This window comes from Pristiophorus japonicus, chromosome 4 (assembly GCF_044704955.1).
Source record: "Pristiophorus japonicus isolate sPriJap1 chromosome 4, sPriJap1.hap1, whole genome shotgun sequence".
Taxonomy (NCBI): domain Eukaryota; kingdom Metazoa; phylum Chordata; class Chondrichthyes; family Pristiophoridae; genus Pristiophorus; species Pristiophorus japonicus.
This window is the reverse complement of record NC_091980.1, coordinates 12,857,930-12,879,222: the sequence shown is the minus strand read 5'-3', so window position 1 is coordinate 12,879,222 and position 21,293 is coordinate 12,857,930. Positions and strand designations below refer to the sequence as shown.

Sequence of the window (21,293 nt, the reverse complement as noted above, 5' to 3'; positions counted from 1 at the left end):
GTCCTATTTAAAGTATGGTGGCCAGATGTGGACAAAATGCTCCAGCTGTGGCCTAACTAGTGTTTTATTAACAAATATGTTCAGCATAACCTTCTGGTCTTTGTACTACCGGCCACGATTTATAAAGTCTAACTTATTAAATGCTTTGTTTAACTGTCATGTTACATTCAAAGTTGTGTGCACAACCATCCCAGTTCCCTCATTTCTTGCACGTCATTTAAAATTGTAACATTTGTCTCTCCTCGTTCTTCCAACCACAATGTACCACCTCACAATTTTCTGCATTGAAATGCATCTGCTGTGAGTCCTCTCATTCCACCAGCCTGTCTATATCCTCTTGAAGTCTATTACTATTTTTCTCACTGTTTATGACACTTCCAAGATTCGTTTCTTCTGAAACTTTTGAAATTATGCCCTATAACCCCAAATCCTAGGTATTCATTTTTTTAATCAAAAACATCAGCGGTCATAATACTGAACCTTTGGGAGCACCACTGTATACGTCCCTCCAGTCCAAAATTCGGGCACTTATCACGAATCTCTTTTTTCTATCCAACAGCCATGTTTATATTGATGTTGCCATTGCCCCATTGATTCTGTGATCTTCACTTTGATAACAAGCCTATTATGTGATACTTTATCAAACACCTTTTGAATTTCCATTAACACAACATTAAATGCATTGCCCTCATCCAAGCAATCTGTTATCTCATTAATCAATGCAAGCAATTAAGTCAAACACGATTTTCGCCTATGATATCCATGCTGACCCTCCTTTATTCATCCATGCTTGCCCAAGTGGCTATTATGTTTCTCCCGCATCATTGTTTCTAAAACTTGTCCACCACAGATGTTGAACTGCCTGTAATTGCCAGCTTGTTTCTTCTCCAAATTTGCACATCTCCAGTCCTGGTGCAACACCCCTGTATCTAATATGCATTGCAAGATTGTGGCCAGCATGTACACAATGTCTACCCATACTTCCCTCCGCAACCAAGGATGCATCCTATCCAGACCGGCTAACTCATTCACATTAAGTATTGGCAGCCTTAATAGAACCAATTTTTATCTATTTTTTTTTAGCACGTTCAGTATCCTGACAACTTCCTCCTATACCATTGATTTGGAACAGTCCTCTTCTTGCTAAACACCGATGCAACATATTCATTTAGTAACTAAGATATGCCTTTGACTCCACCAAAATCTCAATGTTGGTCACTAATCGGCCAAATCATTCCTGGAAAGCCTTTAACTATTCATATGCCTATAGAAGACATTTAGATTCATTTTTATGTCAGCCATCAATCTAGTCACGTGATGTCTTTTTGTCCAGATTATTTCTGTTTTCGCTTCTCCTCTGTCATTTTTATATTCAGCCTGATTTTCCCTTGCATTTTCACGCATTAGGCATCTATTATAAGGTCCCTTTGTCTGCTTCATTCTATTCTTTAACTGTTTCGTCATCCAGGGAACTTTTTTTGACTTGCCTTCTCATTCGCCCTGAGGGACTGAACCTTGACTGTATCTTTACCATGTCCTCTTTAAACGATTCCCGTTTCATCAATACATTTCGGAATGTCAGTTATGACTCGAATTTACCCGTACCAGATCACTCCTTACTTCTCTGAAAAAAGCACTCGTCCAGTTAAGCATTTTTATTCTAGATTGTTCCTTGTCCTTTTTATCTAACCTAAAGCTTATGATGTTATGAACATTATTCCAGAGATTATCTGCTACTGTGCCATTGTTCACTAGACCCACTTCGTTCACCAGGACTAGATCCAGCATTGTCCTATTCTTCACTGTGCAGGAATCATGCTGATCAAATAAGCATTAGGAACACCCTGCATAAATATATCCCCTCTCTGTGCTTAACCTGATCACTGGACTATTCAATACAGGGGTAGTTAAAGACTCACATTTTCACTGCTCAATAGTTTATGTGCCTCTCAGTGGTTTCCCTGCAAATCTGCTCCTCTATCTCATTCCTGCTATTTGATAGCCTATAAAAGACAACAATTAACGCAATAGTCCCTCTTAACTCCAACCAGGCAGGTTATGTCTTTGGCCCCTCAATGTCAGTATCTCTTTATCGCACTCTAATATTTTCCGTAATTAAAACTTCTATATCCTCCTTTTTTGCATCCCTATCTAACATGAATACCTTGTCTCAGGAATATTAAGCATCTTCACCTCACCTTTTTTGACCCAAGTCTCTGTTATTGCTACAAAATAATATTCCTTCATGAGTATTTGCGCCTGCACTTCACCAACCGTATGAACCACACCTTGCATTTACACACATGCACGCCAAACCTAACTTAGACCTATTTGCATTTTCTTTGATCTCACTTCATTCTGTATTATTTTTAACTCTAACTGTCTCTCTGTGCACCTTGATTCTACTATTTAATATTACCTCTTGATGCCCAAACACCTGCCAAATTAATTTAAATCCTCCGCCACAGTACTAGTTAAGCTTGGACATTGGTCCCAGCTATTTTCAGGTGAATTCCTGAACAGGTACCCCCTGCCACAGAACTGGTCCAATGTCCCATGCATCAGCAGCACTTCTTCCTGCACCATAGCTCAAGCCATACATTAATGTGCCATATCCACCTATTTCTACACTAACTAGAGCATGGCACTGAGCATAAGCCAGAGATTACGATGTTTGGACTCCTGCATCTTAACTTCCTTCCTTGCCCCTTAAATTCTGATTGCAGGACCTCAACCCTCTCCTTCCATATCAGTTACGCCGTTATATGTTGATTACTATGGAAAATATGTTATGCTTTTACCCAACATTTTTCATTCTGTAATGGAATATATTAACTTATCGCAGTCTGCCCTATTACGATTAGATTGCATAATTCAAGCAATTGTATTTTATTCAATTTATTAGTGCTTAACTCTTACTCAGAGGAGCTGCCTAAGTACCAGCTCCCTTATTACAAATTTACCTTGCTTTTGTTGGCATAATGTGTTCAGTTATTAAGCTCACCTGTTTCCCATTTTGCTTCGCTATGGCGCCTCGCAATTTTATATCTGTGGATATTGATCTGCATACGCTCTTCAGAAGAAGCCAAATTTCTTTCAAAGCTGCAAAATCATGCATTGCATGCTAATTCGTGTCACTAAAATCCAACTTCACTTTTTATGTTTTACACATCCGTTTAAAAACAGTATCATTGATTTTCTCATTATCTTTTTCTTAACCTGAATGCCATATTTCCTTGAAACCTCCGGTCATATTCTTCTGCCTACCTTGGTAATTTATATTTCATGGCCCTTCGGTATATTTATATTTATCCGATCTCCCATCTGCGCTAATATTTGATCTTTTCCTGATTTACCACTGTAATCCATGCCCTGCTGCACTTTCCCTTTCTATTGCGGTAATAAATGCTTTATGTATCCTGAAGGATCTGTAGTATGTAGTCTTAATGTAATTGTACTTCAGGATTTAAGTAAATAATAGAGGATTTAACGGGTTCCCTCTGATTGTTTCATTTATTTGGATCAGTAAGTTCAATAGTCCAATATATTTTAAATATATTTAATCTTTCAAAAGAGAGGTCGATAAAAAAATATTTTGTAAGGACATGAGGAATATGGATACAAACCGGGTAAATATCGCTGAGCTACAGATACGTCATAATGTACCGAAAAGGCGGAACATACTCGAGGTGTTGAATGGCCGACTCTTGGTCCTATGTTCCCAAACCCAATTCTCCTGATTGAGTGCATTCCTCGTACATGATACCGTGAACTTTCACTGTCAACCATAAATTTACAGGAATGGAATCTCATACCTGGTAAGGAAACCTAGATTCCTTCAGTAAATTATGTTAGTGAGATTAATGACCATTTGGGTGTTTACGAATTTTTAACAGCTTGATGGTCACTTTTACTGAAAGCAGATTTAAAAAATAAAATCCTGCTTTTTAAACTTTGGAAGCAACTTCCATTGTGGGATTTGAACTTATTAGTAATTGCCTCTGGATTAATAGTCCAGTCGCAACATTTTTACAATACCGTACCTCCGAAAATGATAGACTTTCTAACAACGCAGCACTCACCTCGTCAAATTCAGTTGTATCCCTCCTCCTAGAGTTCGATGCCTTTCCATGTTCTGGAGCGACACAAGAGCCAGTCTTGATATTAATCAGGGGCGTGGCTACACCATGTAACTTAAGAAAGGCGAAATCGTTCATGGATGCTTCTTGACACACGTCATAGCGAAATGGTTCTGGGACGGTCCCGCTTTCATACACCTCTGTGTAATTGGATGGCATCTGAAGATTCACACTAGCCTTTTGGATTCCATGGAGCGAATCCCTCGTCGAAAAGTAGGAGGTCTTCCAACAGCAGCAGTAACTATTAACTTCATTTGGACCTCTGTGCACCATAATACCGAGGATTACAATCGCCACAAGTAGTAGGAATGATGTTGAGCCAAAAGCAATCAACAAATAAAATTTTAAATTATATTTCCAAAGGCCAGCGGTCTCTAACATGCCGATATTAGACGCATTTTCTGTAATATCGTACTGTACTGACACATTGATAGTGATTGTTGATGAAAGGGACGGAGTTCCATTATCCCTCACTAAGATTACGATTTTTTGCCTAACTGAATCTTTAGACTTAAAGCGGCGAATCGTCCAGATTTCTCCAGTTTCAAGAGCCACAGTAAATAGGGTTTCATCAGTGGGCTGACGGAGTTGGTAGGAAAGTTCAGCGTTCTGTCCAGAATCGGCATCAGTGGCTGTCACTTTTGTAAGTAAGTAACCCGAGTCGGCAGATCTTGGTATTGTGTCTTCTGCTGCAGCCCCTTTATTTGGCAAAGGTGAAACGATCACAGGGGCATTATCATTCTGATCTACGATGATCACATTAACAGTTACATTACTGCTGAGCGGAAGGGATCCAGCATCCTTTACTTGCACACAAATTTGAAATGTTTTAAATTGTTCAAAATCAAAAGAGCGATGAGCAAATATTGTGCCACTGGCCGAGTTTATTGAGACGACAGTGGCTGCAGGCAATCCGTGTATCAAGACATTCAAAATATCAAAACTCATTTGGGCATTCTGATTGGAATCTGGATCAAAGGCTGACACAGAACCAATTGAAGCACCAATAACATTATTTTCCATCACATATATTGAGAGAGAAGGCTGCGTAAAGCGTGGTGCGTTGTCATTTATATCTAAGATTTCAACACGGATTGTTTTGTTGGTCGAGAGAGGAGGAGAACCTTTATCCGTGCAGAGAATGGTAATGTTATACCCTGGCACTTTTTCACGATCTAACTCACCATGAGTGAGTAACGTGTAGTAGTTATTAAAAGAGGCGTTTAGTTTAAAAGGGATATCCCTGGGGATCCTGCAATAAACATCTGCTGTGTTTTCAGAATCTGGATCCGTAACTCTCAACAGAGCTACTGCAGTGTCCGTAACAGCATCCTCCGGAATTGAACTCGACGTACTAGTGATCGCTATTACAGGACAATTATCATTAACATCAGTAACCTTGACCAGAACTTTACAGTGTACAGACAGTGGATGTGGACCTCTGTCCTTAGCTTCCACCGAAATCTGATAATTTTCTGCTTCTTCAAAGTCAACGATACCGTTTACCCTGATTTCTCCGTTTGTTGAATCTAAGCTAAATACCTCACGCAATTTAGGAGAAGTGTGATCACTGAATGAATAGATTATATCACCGTTTTGGCCTTCGTCCTCATCCACCGCAGTTACTTTCACAATCACAGTATCTTTGGGCACATTTTCGGCAGTGGTGATTTGATAGACGTTCTGTTCGCAAACAGGAGCATTGTCGTTCACATCAAGCACAGTTATTATAATCTGGGCAATTCCGAATTTCTCCGGGTTTCCGCCATCAAACGCAGTCAATGTTAGTCGATGCATCGGCTGTTGTTCTCGGTCTAGGTTTCGTTCCAGCACCAGTTCTGGGATGCCAGTTTGTTCGCGGTCTGAGTGAGATTTCAAAGTGAAATGCTTGCTTGGGCTCAGTCGGTAGGAGCGAACACTGTTAGTTCCAGCGTCCGGGTCCCTGGCGCTCTGGAGTGGGAAGCGCTTTCCTGGCGGCATTAATTCTATGATATCAATATTGACCTCGCTTCCCTGGAACACGGGCGAATTGTCATTTACGTCGAGAATCTCAATTTCTACACGGTATAATTTTAGCGGATTCTCAATCACAGCCTCAAACGTCAATACGCAAGTGAGGCTTTGTTCACAAAGCTCCTCTCTGTCCATTGTTTCTTTTATAAACAAAATCCCAGTTTTTAAATTCACGTCTACGTAATGCTTTTTGTTCCCGGATTCAATCCGAAACCTCCGCTCCAATAGCGTATTTACATCTAACCGGAGGTCCGTAGCAATATTTCCAACAATGGCGTTAAGCTCCAATTCTTCAGGAATTGTGTAGCGAATGTTCTCACAAACTGAGACTGCAACGTATATGAGTATCAGATAATGAACGTGGCATGGCGACAATATGTAATTTAACAAGGAGGCCATTCTGGATCAAAGCACTGCGAATATAACTGCAATATTCTCCGATGAATTATACGCCCCTTGAAGAAAGTTCCAGAACGTAATTGTTCATTTCCTTGGTCATCGAGATGAAAAACTCTATTTTATGTAAACACTGGGACGCCTTTCTCCCGATCGCCAAGAATATTTGTACAAGTGTCCTCAGATTTTCTCGGGCATTTGCTTCTATCCGAATGGAGACTGTGGCCTGCTGAGTGTTGTTCCTTTATTCGCTACTACGTACTTTGTAGTGGAGAGGGAGTGGTGCTGGATCTCCAGCCACATATCTTCATCTCATTGGTCGACAGCGACACAAAGAGACTCGGCCAATAATAAAATCACGTAACCTTAAAGCAATACTGCCTCTACTGAACATCGTAAGAATTGCTTTGTGCATTTAACGTTGTTCAACTTTAATTTGGCTTATCGGTTCTATATTTCCGATATGATTTATATCTTTCCCTTTATTAGGTGCAATATAATTACATGAATATGAAATTCATTCCTTTTGATTAATGTACTAATTTCATCTTCAAATCTTAGTTAGTACAAGGAAACAAATCAATTGAATGAAAACCTATATCCGAGTTGCTTTGTTAGATTGTTTAAAGCATGTTTTATATTTGAGGATGATAATGTAAAATGCTCTTAGCCCTGACTGGCAGCTTTACCTGGTGCACCAGCTTCAAATAAAATGACATGGACTTACGTGCAATAATGAAGAGATTTGTTCTTCAGTAAACCCTGTATTTTTTTTTCACCACTCCTTACCAGCAATAAAAGTGCAAACACCGCGAGGACTGTACGATTTCAAAGTGTGTCTACTGCCAGCTTATCAGGGAAACTGGCAAGCGGCATTAAATCGGACTTGCTTGAATCAGCGAAGTCCGAGAACAAACAATGATCATAAAGCAAGTACAGGCAAAGTAATGCTGTTAAAAAAATAACGCACAAATGTGAGTTTTGCAATAGGAGGTCGTTATTACAAATCTTCACTGTCCGATATGCTTTTCATTGTCAGCTAATGAAGTCTGCATCTCTCTTAATGTAATGCTCCCAATCTATAAACACATCAATGATACACTGTGCATAATGTACAGAGTTGATACTGGATAATGCTCAAATATAAAATATTTTTCTGAATGTAGACTGATCGAGCGCAATGGTTCCCTAAACTGTTACATTTTCACAAACATTTCGGATTATTTGTTTACTTCCTTTAATAGAATTGAGCATGTTGTTTTCAGCAATTAAGTCATTGGAAGTAATTTATAGGCCTTTAAAAAATGAACCGGAGGCTGATAACTGCTCGAAGACTGAGCAGAAGAATATCTAATTCAAGGCACAGTGAGGCAAACGAATATCTTGTCAGGTGCAAATATTTACTTGGAACGTACTTGGTTAGTGTGAGAATTCAAAAATGCCAAGTAATACTAGCATTAATTGCAACTGAATAGAGTAAAACCATGTGCATGGCTGTCCTGGAATATCATGACAATATATATTGTACATTGTGGGATCCCAGCTATTTACAATGTACATTACTGATTTACATGAAGGAGTTGAGTATAATATTTCCAAGTTTGCAGATGACACCAAGCTGGGTGGCGGGGTGAGCTATGAGGAGGAAGCTAAGAGGCTGCACGTGACTTGGACAGGTTAGGTGAGTGGGCAAATGCATGGCAGATGCAGTATAATGTGGATAAAATATGAGGTTATCCACTTTGATGGCAAAAACACAAAGACAGAATATTATCTCAATGGCGGAAGATTAGGAAAAGGGGAGGTGCAACGAGACCTGGCTCTCATGGTACATCAGTCATTGAAAGTTGGCATGCAGGTACAGCAGGTGGTGAAGAAAGCAAATGGTATGTTGGCCTTCATAGCTAGGGGATTTGAGCATAGGAGCAGGGAGGTTTTACTACAGTTGTACAGGTCCTTGTTGAGGCCTCACCTGGAATATTGTGTTCAGTTTTGTTCTCCTAATCTGAGGAAGGACGTTCTTGCTATTGAGGGAGTGCAGCAAAGGTTCGCCAGACTGATTCCCGGGATGGCATGACTGACATATGAGGACAGACTGGATCGACTGGGCCTGTATTCACTGAAGTTTAGAGGGATGAGAGGGGATCTCATAGAAACATATTAAATGTTGACGGGTCTGGACAGGTTAGATGCAGGAAGAATGTTCCCGATGTTGGGGATGTCCAGAACCAGGGGACACAGTCTAAGGATAAGGGGTAAGCCATTTAGGACTGAGATGAGTAGAGACCTCTTCACTCAGAGAATTTTTACCCTGTGGAATTCTTTACAACAGAGAATTGTTGATGCCAGTTCATTGGGCATATTTAAGAGGGAGTTAGATATGGCCCTTACTGCTAAATGGATCAAGGGTATGGAGAGAAGGCAGGAAAAGGGCATTGAGGTGAATGATCAGTCATGATCTAGTTGAATGGTGGTGCAGGATCGAAGGGCCGAATGGTCTACTCTTGCAACTATTTTCTATGTTTCGATGTTTCTATGTTACAACCACTTTGTGGTATCGTGACAGCTTTATGAAACACATATGCTTACAAGCTGGAGGACCACTCAACTCCGTTGCCGTGAATCTTCCAAATTAATTCCCCATCGCAACACATTTCATGTTCGTCCAATGCTACCTCGCCCACTTTCCTCTCCCCCATAACTTAGACCCATTTCTTCTAATATCACATTGCCCAGTTCAACATCGTTCTGTGTTTTGCCTTGAGCTCGTTTCCAGAACTTGGACTCTGATTCCATTTGTTTTCCTGGAATGCTTCGACATCAAGACTGGTCTGCTCTGTTGGTGTCAACCACGAATCTGCGATGCTATATCATCTCTTCAAGAACCCACTGAGATGCTGAATTGTATTCCAGTGCAGTGTTGTCTTTTTAGTCATGCAATTTAGTATTGCGTTATAGGCAAAAATTCGTTCTCCATTTGAACACTGGCTTCTGGGTTTCACAGCAAACTCTGTTTACGCCATTATCTTTCCATTATCTGCATGTTGGCATTATTTTACCACCGGTTCTGCTTCTGAAGGCTAATATTTTTCTCCTCTGCTGGCAGGTATTGCATTCCACACTGCGAGAGTTCTAATCTAGTCCCATAGCATCTGCTCTTGATGCTCATCTCATTTCTGCTTTTCTCCTATCTGCTTACTTCCAGAGGACACTGTCTGTTTTCTGTTCCACTCGTTATTTAGAGCGTCTCCAATAAACTTCACTTTGAAACAGCTGTTCTGAAACAGTTCTTCAAGCATCTGCTGCAGGGCCTGAGCTATAGTGCTCCTGCCCATGTCTCGGGCTTGAATCCCCCTTCTCTAAGCTGATGGATATTTTCTGTGCTTCTTGGCATTTTCAGAAAAGCTCCTAACACATTCGCCTTAAACGCGACCATTACCACTATCCTATCATCCTCTCTCACGCACTCTCCTGACCAGGTTACCCTCTGTAGACTCATTTGATCACCTTCCTGCGTACTTCACACACCACAGCAAATATAACACTTTAAAAGTTGTCAGTGGCACTTACTATGAATTCATACTTTTGTCGTTTTCACTACTTCTCTCTCAATTTCTCAGTCCCTTCAATAAGTGAATCCACATCATGAGTGATTCAAATCTACCTCTCAGCCCACCCTCTTGCACTGTCCTCATGTCCTACCTATAAAATATCCTATCATGTTCACGATTATTAGCTTGACCTAGCCATCTGATGTAGCCTCATTATTACCATGGTCTTGATCACTGAATACCATTTCCTACTAATTATTTGTATCGCTCATCACCCATGCTCGCTCTCCTTTCAACCGCACAGGATCTGTCCATAACATATAAAACCCAACACGTCCTTAATTTTCACTGCCATAACAAAGCACTACACTATGATCATCCTGCCGTGTGTAGATAACACGTCGTTATTTTTGTGAACTCTTACCCACCTCCTTCTGCCTCTCTTCAAAGACTATACACGCTCACATCTAACAACAAGTGCCCGTAGATTTGTTTGTTTGAAAGGTAGGTAGCATCGAATCATCTGATTCTGCTCTCCGTATTTATTATTGCATATATAACCAGTTCATCCCCAGAGGCCCAGCACCCTCCCCTGCACCTCCAACATTGTCTTAAACTCCTGCCTCTGTCTAGCTTTTTCACAGATTTCATCCCAAGCCACATAAAAACCCGTCTAATTGAGACCTAGTTGCTGCTCCCTCGAACACATTACCACTAAAGTACTGACCACAAAACCTCATGGCTCTGATGCAAGCTGGCATTGTAAATGGTTATTTCTCCACAAGCAATGTGCCTTATCCTAATGTAACAAACAGCATCGCTCTACTATATTCAAATTGCGAACCCCGCTCTTCTGTTCTTGCAAATTTCCGGCGCTTCTCCAACGTGCTTTTATCTCCAAGATCCACACATTGCTCCAATCAGATTTTACCCTTGCCACAATATCATAACAACGGTAATCAAAATCTTAAAAGACAGTATCTATGACTGTGACCATGGTGCTTTATTTGCCAATGTCCTTCTTTACTGTATATTTTGACACGGCTGTGCACATCTTCCTCCTAAAATGTCTTTCATTTCTGGTCAAGCTAGAATGCGCTGCCTTTGCTTGATTCCTTTCTTACCGAGCGAGCCAAATTACCGACATAAATGGTTTCTCTACCATCTCATACTGTCACATCTGCAGAATCCAAGTATTCATCATTAACCCCCTCCTGCTTACTTTGCGACATGTTTTCCCTTGGCAGCTTCATCAACAACTCTTAGTTCAGCTATCTCTCTCCACCCCTTACTCCCTATGCTGTCAGAATGCTTGCCAAATATATGTTCTTGGTTCAGGAACATTTCCTTTCAGCTAATCACTGGCAAGACCAAGGCTGCAGGTATATTTGTGCTAGGTAACAAAGGCAAGCTTTTAAAAAATATATCACATATTAGTAATTATTCTGAACAGGCTATGCTCGGTCAGGATTAACATATAGGATACATTACCTCGTAAACCGACCATGAGCAGAAAAAAATAAATATATTACGTTTATTTTAAATAAGTCAATGCAATTTTCAGGGAGTAATCTGGCTGGAGTAGAGGTTGTGTTATGAATGTACTGTGGAGACTTTAATATAAAGAGAACTAATGGGCATTCATGTAGAACGTACGGAGTGTAATTAACAAATTATGATATCAAAAGCATGCCCAACAAATTGTATTATTTAACCTTATTACTAAACGAGCTCATCTATCAACAGCACACACACACAGAACGTGATGACATTTGGTTTTCACATTACTCCTACGTAATTACTCGTATAAATATACAAAGTACTGGTGCTCTTGGACAACTTCAATCTTGTCTTGCTGGTGCTTGTTTAAGAAGTCAAGACAACAGGCTTGTGCACTCATGATCAAGAGTCCTCTGCAGATGACTTGTAATTAATACCGATCTCGTATACACTGTACATAAATGGTTAAGTTTTATTATCTCATTGATTTTATTTAATAAATACTATCAACCAGACGGTTCAGTGGTTCCTAGTACCCAAAGTTATTTTAGAACTTAAGGAAGTCTAAAAATACCATATAATATCTCCACATATGAAAATATTCTATACAAACCAATGAACGTCCAATACCATTGGTTCCAAACCTAACCTCATACTGACCAATAATTGTGCCCATTCTCCACATCCACTGGCTGCGGCTGCAAAAGCATGTTCGCAAGGTCAGTGTCCTAATTAGGGCCGAGGTGATCTTGTGACAACAAAGAATTCTCCAACATTTAGACTACCTACCTCCACCTGCATAGCATTGCCTATTCCATCCCATATATCATGCATACAGAAACATAGAAACGAAGAAATTTACAGCACGGAAGGAGGCCATTTCGGACCAATATGTCCGTGCCCTCCGACAAAGAGCCGCAAGGCCCTTGGTCAGCAGCCCTAAAGTTTACATATAATCATATGAACAATGATGGGAAGGCAAAGAACACCCAGCCCAACCAGTCTGTCTCACACATCTGCGACACCCCTTGTACTGAAAACATCTACACTCCATCCAACCTGAGCCATGTAGTCTCCTGGGAGAGGCAAAATCCAGGTAAAATCCCAGGCCAATTTATCGTGAAAAAATCTTGGAAAATTACTCTGCGACCCATCCAGGCGATTGACACTAGTCCAGGAGATCATCCTGACCATATTCTATTCTTTGCAATACTTACCATTATATCTGCACCGTCCAACAAAAGGTCATCCTGTCTAATCCCAATTACCAGCTCTAAGTCCGTAACCCTGCAGATCACTGCACTTTACGTGCCCATACAACCATCTCTTAAAAATGGTAAGGATTTCTGCATCCACCACTCTTCCAGGCAGCGAGTTCCAGATCTCCACAACCCACTGTGTAAAGAAGCCCCCCACCCACCCCACACCTCAAATCCCCTCTAAACCTTCCAGCACCCACCTTAAAACTATGCCCCCTCGTAATAGGCCGCTCCACCAATGGAAATAGCCCCTTACTATACACTATGTCCAGGCCCCTCAATATTTTGTACACCTCGATGAGGTCTCCTCTAAACCTAATCTTTCAATGAGAACAAAGCCAGCCTAGTCAATATGTCCTCACAACAAAGATTCTCCATTCCAGGCAGCATCCTAGTAAATCTCCTCTGCACCCTATGTAGTGCAATCACGTCCTTCCTATAATACAGCGACCAGAACTGCATAAAGTACTCCAGCTGTTGCCTAACCAATGTATTATACAATTAAAGCATAACCTCCCTGCGCTTATATTCTATGCCTCGGCAATAAAGGCAAACATTCTGTATGCCTTCTTAACCACCTTATCCACCTGGCCTGCCAATTTCAGGTATCTGTGGACAAGCCCCAAAAAAAAAAAGAAACACAAAAATCCCCCACAAAGAAATTCCCAAAAAAGGGCCATGTAAATGTTTGGTGCGTCCCCCAGATCGGGGGGCCACGATTTAATGTTTTAGTTTCCTCCCAAAAGAGTTCTGTGGACAAGCATTCCAAGGTTCCTTTGCTCCTTTACACTATTAAGTGGCATACCGCTTAATTTGTATACCATGCCCTCATCAACCCTCCCAAAGTGCATCACCTCACACTTCGCTGAGTTAAATTCCATTTGCCACTGCTCTGCCCACCTGGCCAGTAGATTGATATCCTCCTGCAGCCCATGATTTTCTCTTCATTATCAACCACACAGCCAATTTTAGTTTCATCTCCAAACATCTTAATCATACTCCTTATATTCAAATCTAAATCGTTGATATGTACTACAAAAAGCAAGTTACCTGGTACTGAGCCCTGCCGAGCATTGGAAACATCTTTCCAATCACAAAAACATCCATCAATCATTACACTTTGCTTCCTAACTCCAAGCCAATTTTGGATCCATCTTGCCACTTTTCCCTGTGTCCCATGGGCTTTAAACTTCATGACCAGTCTACCATGTGGGACCTTATCAAAAGCCTTTGCTAAACTCCATATATACTACATCGTATTCACTACCCCCATTGATCCTCTTAGTTGCCTCCTCAAAAAATTCAATCAGATTAATGAAACACGATCTTCCCTTAACACATCCGTTCTGACTGTCCCTAATTAATCCTTGCCTTTCCAAATGCAGATTTATCCTGTCTTTCAGGATTTTCTCCATTAATTTTCCCACCATTAAGGCTAGGCTGACAGGCCTGTAATTACTTGGCCTATCCCTTTTTCCCTTCCTAAACAACGGTACTCCAATCCTCCCACACTATGCCCAGATCCAAAGAGGACTGGAAAATGATGGTTAAGGCCTTTGCTCTTTCCTCCTTTAGTTTGCGTAACAGCTTGGGATGCATTTCATCCGGGCCTTGGGACTTTTCGACTTTAAAAGCTGCTAAACCCCTTAATATTTCCTCTCTCACTATATTTATTTCATCCAGAATAACACACTCCTCCTCGATAGCTGTATCTGTATTACCACTTTCCTTTGTGAACACAGATGCAAGGTATTCATTAAGAATGCTACCAACATATTCCGCCACCACACAAAGATTACACTCATGGTCTCTAATCGGCCCTACCCATTTTTAGTTACCCTTGTACTATTAATATATTTATAGAACATCTTTCAGTTTTCCTTAATTTTACTGACCAAGATTTTCTCGTGTACTCTCTTAGCATTCCGAATATCCTGTTTAATGTTGCCTCTTAACTTTCTGTATTCCTCTATGGATTCTGAAATATTTAACCATTGGTATACGACTTAAGCGTCCCTTTTTGTCCTAATCCTCACCTTTAAGTCCCAGGGGGCTCGAGAATTATTTTCCCAGACTTTTTCTTTAAGGTCACATGTTTGCCCTGAGCATTCCAAATCTCCTTCTTGAACTGTTCTGACACTGATTTACCCACAAGTACCTGTTTCCAGTCCACTATGGCCAAATCACTTCTTAACTTAGCAAAATTAGCTTTTCCCCAATTCAGAACTTTTATTCCAGGCATATTCTTGTCCTTATCCATAACGAACTTGAATCTGACTGAATTATGATCATTGGCACCCAAGTGCTCACCCACTAATACCCCTTCAACCTACACCTCTATTCCCCAAAACTAAGTCCAAGACCGCCCCCTCTCGTGTTTGGCTTGCTACACACTGACTAAAAAAATTGTCTTGAATGCATTTCAAGAATTCCGCACCCTCTATACCCTTCATACTAAATTTGTCCAATCTAGAATTGAATAGTTAAAATCCCCTGCTATTACCGCCCTCTGGTTTTTAGACTTCAAAGCAATTTGCCTACATATATGCTCCTCTATCTCGCTCCCACTATTTGGGGGTCTAAAATACACGCCCAGCAGTGTGATCGTTCCTTTTTTATTTTTCAATTAGACCCATATTGCCTCATTCGATGATCGCCCTAACATATCATCTCTCCTCACTGCTGTAAACATTTCTATAATCAGTACTGTAACCGCTCCCACCCCACACTTTTTACCACCCTCTCTATCTTTAACCAGGACTATTGATCGGCCAAACCTGCCCTCCTTCAGCCATGTTTCTGTTATGGCTATAATCTCAAACGCCCAATTGTCTGCCTCTGCTCTTAGCTCATCTGCCTTATTCGCTATACTCCTTGCCACTATAAATCTAATTCATACATTTTCTATCTGCAGACTGAAATAATCTATTGACCCCCTTGCCAGTCACACACCTTTCAGTCGAAGGTATCTTATCCCAAACATTGCTGCCTGTAAGCTACCCCATGACAAATGCAGCATGATCATATCATCAAAGGCATTCTCTCAAAATCGAGGAAGATTTGCAACCACTAAAAGTGAGTTGTCAGGTGACTGTACAGTGCAATATGGGATTTGCAGTCTCTGTCACAGGTGGGACAGAGAGTGGTTTAAGGAAAGGATGGATGGGGTATGTGGTTTGCCACATGCTCCATCCGCTGTCTGCGTTTAGTTTCTGCATGCTCTCAGTAATGAGACTCGAGATGCTCAATGCCCAGCTCGATGCTCTTCCTCTACTTAGTGCGGTCTTTGTCCAGGGACTCCCATGTGCTGGTGTAGATGTTGTACTTTATCAAGGAGATTTGAGGGTGTCCTCGAAACGTTTCCTCTACCCATGTTGGGCTCGCTTGCCATGCAGGAGTTCTGAGTAGAGCGCTTGCTTTGGGTGTCTTGTGTCAGGCATGCAGATGGTGTGGCCCTCCCAACGGAGCTGGTGGAGTCTGATCAGTGTAACGTAACGTGGCAGCCAATTTGCGCTTAGCAAGCTCCCAGAAAAACAACTTGTATTTATATAGCGTGTTTAACAAAGTAAAAATGTACCAAGCTGCTTCTCAGGACGGTTATCAAACAAAATCTGACATTGAGCCACATCAGGTGGTGTTAGGACCAAAAGCTTGACCATAGAGCTTTATGGAGCACCTTAAAAGGAGAGAGATGTAAAGGCAAACAGGTTTAGAGAGGGAATTCGAGAGCTTCGGGTTTGGAAGCTGAAGACAAGATGGCCAATGGTGGAGCGATCCAAATCGAAGATGCACAAGAGCCCAGAATTGGAGTAGTTAAAGATCTCGGTGGGCTGTAGCGCTGGAGGAGGATACAGAGATAGGGAGGTTAAAAAAACAGCAATGAGATAATGATCAGGTAATCAGGTGTAGATTGATGGATAAACATTGGAAAGGGCATTTGGAGAACTCCGTTGCTCTTCTTTGAATAATGCTACTCAATGCTTAATATTTGGCAGAGAGGGCGTACAGGAGTTTGAGCCTTGAGAGCACATAATCTAGGCTCCCAGTGTAGTACTGAGGGAGCCCTGCACTGTCAGAGGGGCAGTACTGAAGGAGCAATGTACTGTTGGAGGGGAAGTACTGAGGGAACGCTTCACTTTCGGAGGGGCAATATTGAAGGAGTGCTGCACTGTTGGTGAGGCAGTACTGAGAGAGTGCTGCACTGTCAGAAGGGCTGTACTGAGGGAGCGCTGCGCTGTCAGAGGGGCTGTACTGAGGGAGCGTTGCACTATCAGAGGTACCGACTTTCAGATAAGGCCATTACTTTGGGAGTCTCATGTCGGGCATATGGTTGATGTGGTCCATCCAACGGAGCTGGTCGAATGTGGTCAGTGCTTCGATGATGGGGATGTTGGCCTGATCGAGAACACTGATGCATTTCCCAATAGATTTGCAGGATGTTGGGGAGGCAGTGCTCGTGTTACTTCTATAGCACTTTGAGGTGTTTACTGTATATGGTTCAAGTCGCTGAGCCTTATAGGAGGGTGGGTATCACTACTGCCGTACAGACCACAAGCTTGATGGTAGATTTGGTCTTCAAACATTCATTTCCACAGGCGACGAAAGACTGCACTGGAGGCAGTGTTGGAGCTCGTCTTCCATGTCTGCCCTTGCTGATAGTACGTTGCCGAGGTATGGAAAATGGTTCAAGTTGTCCAAGGCCACACCGTGGATTTTGATGACCAGGCAGCAGTGCTGTGTGGCAGGGTCAGGTTGGTGGAGGGTCTTTGTCTTACGGATGTTTAGTGTCATGACAATGCTTTCATAAGCCGCGATGAAGATATTGATGATGGCTTGAAGTTCGGCCTCCGAATGTGCGCAGATGCAAGCATCCTCTGCACACTGTAGTCTGCTCATGACTACCAAAAAGAGTGAGCAGAAATCCATACTATAATTGGTATTAATCCCATATAATAATGATATTGGATATGGTGTCCAATTTCCCAGCAGTATTACTCTTCAAATTGAGGATAGCTAAATTTCAGCCAAAAATTTAAGTGCTTGAGGAAAACTTCTTCGAGTCATACTATCGTCAAAAATTCCGTGATACCTGTGTATACGAAATTTAGAAACACCATCTCCTATTTTTTAGATTTTAACCATTGTTTTTGATAATTCAAGGTACTATTAATGATTGGCGATGTACTCCACAATGTTTTGTGGAATCAATTAAATTTTCCAGGCTAATTGACAATATCTGTTTATCCTAGTATAAAAATTTTCTAAGATTTAAGACACAAAAACAGGATTTTACCCAAGTAATTATCTTACATAATCCTCTTTCTCCAAAAATGAATGACTTTGATATTCTAAAAGGGGATTTTACTATTACAATTTAACTTTACATTATGGAGACTGAATGTAGGACTAGATGGAACTGGTTTTCTTTAAAAAAAAAACTCTTGGGAATGATAATCGACAGAAAATAGATGTAAATATATAAATATAGCTTTGATAGTTAACAATCAAACTTGACCACTGTTATCAGAACTGACTAGGTTGTCAACTAACATGAGCATGAGTTCCCAAATGCTTGTCACCATACTCCGCTTGCTCCACAACGACATGCAAGCCGTGATCCTAACCAACGATCCACCACAGACCCAATCCATGAATGAGGTCTCCACCGGGGTCAAGCAGGTCATCATGCCAACCTTCTTCTCCATCTTCGTCGCTGTAATGCTCCATCTCACACTCAACATGCTACCAGCTGGAGTGGAAATAAACTATAGAACCAGTGGGAACCTGTTCAACCTTCATCACCTCCAGGCCAGACCCAAGACCGTACCATCCTCTGTCGGCGAGCTACAATATGCAGATGACGCTTTCATCTGCGCACATTCAGAGGCGAACTCCAAGTCATAGTCAACATCTTCACCAAGACGTATGAAAGCATGGGTCATACACTAAACATCCGTAAGACAAAGGTCCTACACCAACCTAACACCACCACACAGCAATGCCCCCAGTCATCAAGATCCATGGCATGGCCGTGAACAACGTGGACCACTTTCCATGCATTGGGAGCCTATTATTAGCAAGTGCAGACATCAACGACGAGGCCCAACACTGCCTCCAGTGCGTCAGCACAGCCTTCGGCCGCCTGAGGGCCTGGAAGATCAGACCCTCAAATCTGGCTCTAAATTTATAGTCTACAGGGCTGTAGTGATACCCGCCCTCCTGTATGACTCAGAGATGTGGACCATATACAGTAGACACCTCAAATTGCTGTATGAATACCAAAAGCATTGTCTCTGCAAGATCCTGCAAATCGCCTGGGAGGAAAGACATACCAACATTAGTGACCTCGAAAAGGCCAACATCCCAATCATCGAAGCACTGACCACACTCGACCAGCTCCCATGGGCAGGCCACATTGTTCGCATGTCTGACACAAGACTACCAAAGCAAGTGCTCTACTTGGAACTCCTACACGGCAAATGTGCCCTACGTGGGCAGAGGAAACATTTCAAGGACACGCTTTAAGCTTCTTTGCTAAAATGCACCGTCCTCACTGACACCTGGGATTCCCTGACCAAAGTCCACCCTAATTGGAGGAAGATCATCTGGGAGGGAGCTGAGCACCTCGAGTCGCATCGCCGAGAGCATGCAGAAATCAAGCACAGGCAGCGGAAGGAGTGTGCGGCAAACCAGTCTCCCCACCCACACTTTCCTTCAATGACTGTCTGTCCCACCTGTAACAGAAACTCTAACTCCCATATTGGACTGTTCAGACACCTAAGAACGCACTTTTAGAGTGGAAGCAAGTCTTCCTCGATTTCGAAGGTCTGCCTATGTTGATGATGATAGGTTTGCAGTAAAAATAAAACGCAATATTATCTGAAATGACAGAGAGGAAAACCGAAGAAACTCATTAAGAATCCTTACTTATATTCCACAGCAAATTTTAGAGATCATAGCAACATCAAATATTTTAAGAGTAGTAACATTAGAATCGAGCTCATACTTACATTAACTCCACATTTTCAGATTCTCGAAATTCTCTGAATTTCTGCTCCTTCCATTAATGCATCAATGTTGCTTTGATCACATTTAAACAGTCTGCTTCATGAGCTTTCTCAGCCAATTTATTATTGATATACGTCAGTTTTGGGCGAAAATATGCTGCTTCATTTCAATTCTCACTCTACATTTCCGAATTATTAACTGCAGTTCTCTGAAGTGTCAATTTGCTGAACCAATGAATTTGTTAGATTAATTTTGTTAATTTCTTGATCAAAAGCAATCATATTTTAGCTCATATTTTTCGATGAAACAAAAGTTTCGTTAAAATGTACTCATAACTAAAACTCCTGATACTTAATAACTTTGTTCTTGTTGTTCATCATACTTTACTATAAATATGCAATATTTCTGTCTCAGTTGCATTCATAATATGATCCTAGCTTGTATTCTGCTGATTGCAACATAACTATATTATTACTATAGATTAATTCAACAGCAGCCACTGGCCATGTTTGCTGCTATAGAAGCTAAGCAAATAATTAATGCTGCGCCAATTAGAGATTATGCATTTGATAGATAACCCTTTGCTGATTTTCCTCAAAAGAAGTTACGTTATTTAAAACATTCATAAATAATAATTTAGTTTTCTCACAGACATTCTCGTGTTCATAAATGTTTTCCTGATTATGCTCATTTGTTGCACATTAATTCAATACCAAAATAAAAAAGCTGTTTGTTTTACATTTATTCATTTAAGCTCAGTGCACAATAGCGCTGTTAAAGTATAGAATCGTAGAATAATACAACACAGAAGGAGGCCATTCGGCCAATCCCTTCGGAGCCAGCCCTTTTCAAGTGCAATCTAGTTAGTCCCAATCCCCCACTCTTTCCCCATATCCCTGCAATATTACATCATTGAACAATGTATCCAGTTCACTTTTGATGGCAACTATTGAATCTGTTTCCACTACTCTATCATAAGAACATTAGAACATAGGAAATAGGAGCAGCAGTAGGCCATATGGCCCCTTGAGCCTGCTCTGCCATTTAATACGATAATGGCTGATCCGATCATGGTTTTAACTATCTCTATTAAATTTATTCTTAGCCTTCTCTGCTCTATGGAGTAGAACCACAACATCTCCAGTGTATCTATATAACTGTAATCTGGAACCATTCTGGTAAATATATTCTGTATCCTCTGCAAAGACTTCACATCCTTCCAAAATTTTGTGGCCCAGATTTGGACACAATGCTCCAGCTGGAGCCGAACTAGTTAATTCTTTAGACTGAGCATAACTTTTTGTTTTTTGTACTACCGGCCTCTATTTAATTTGCCCATGATCCCATCGGCTTTATTACTTGCTTTAATAACCTATCCTGTTATCTTCAAAATTTTGTGCCCAAATATCTCTAGTTCTCTCTGCACT

General features: G+C 41.2%; 1 protein-coding gene across 1 annotated transcript; it reads right to left on the bottom strand.

The window, feature by feature from the left end:
- Window positions 1-3,947: 3,947 nt before the first annotated feature.
- LOC139261971 (protocadherin-10-like) lies at window positions 3,948-6,551 on the bottom strand. The gene has a single exon (XM_070877132.1). The coding sequence runs from the start codon at window positions 6,549-6,551 to the stop codon at window positions 3,948-3,950; it is 2,604 nt and encodes an 867-aa protein (XP_070733233.1).
- Window positions 6,552-21,293: the final 14,742 nt, after the last annotated feature.

What these genes read in the sequence shown, in the direction of transcription:
- LOC139261971 (XM_070877132.1), bottom strand. Translation starts at nt 6,551, where the DNA reads ATGGCCTCCTTGTTAAATTACATATTGTCGCCATGCCACGTTCATTAT.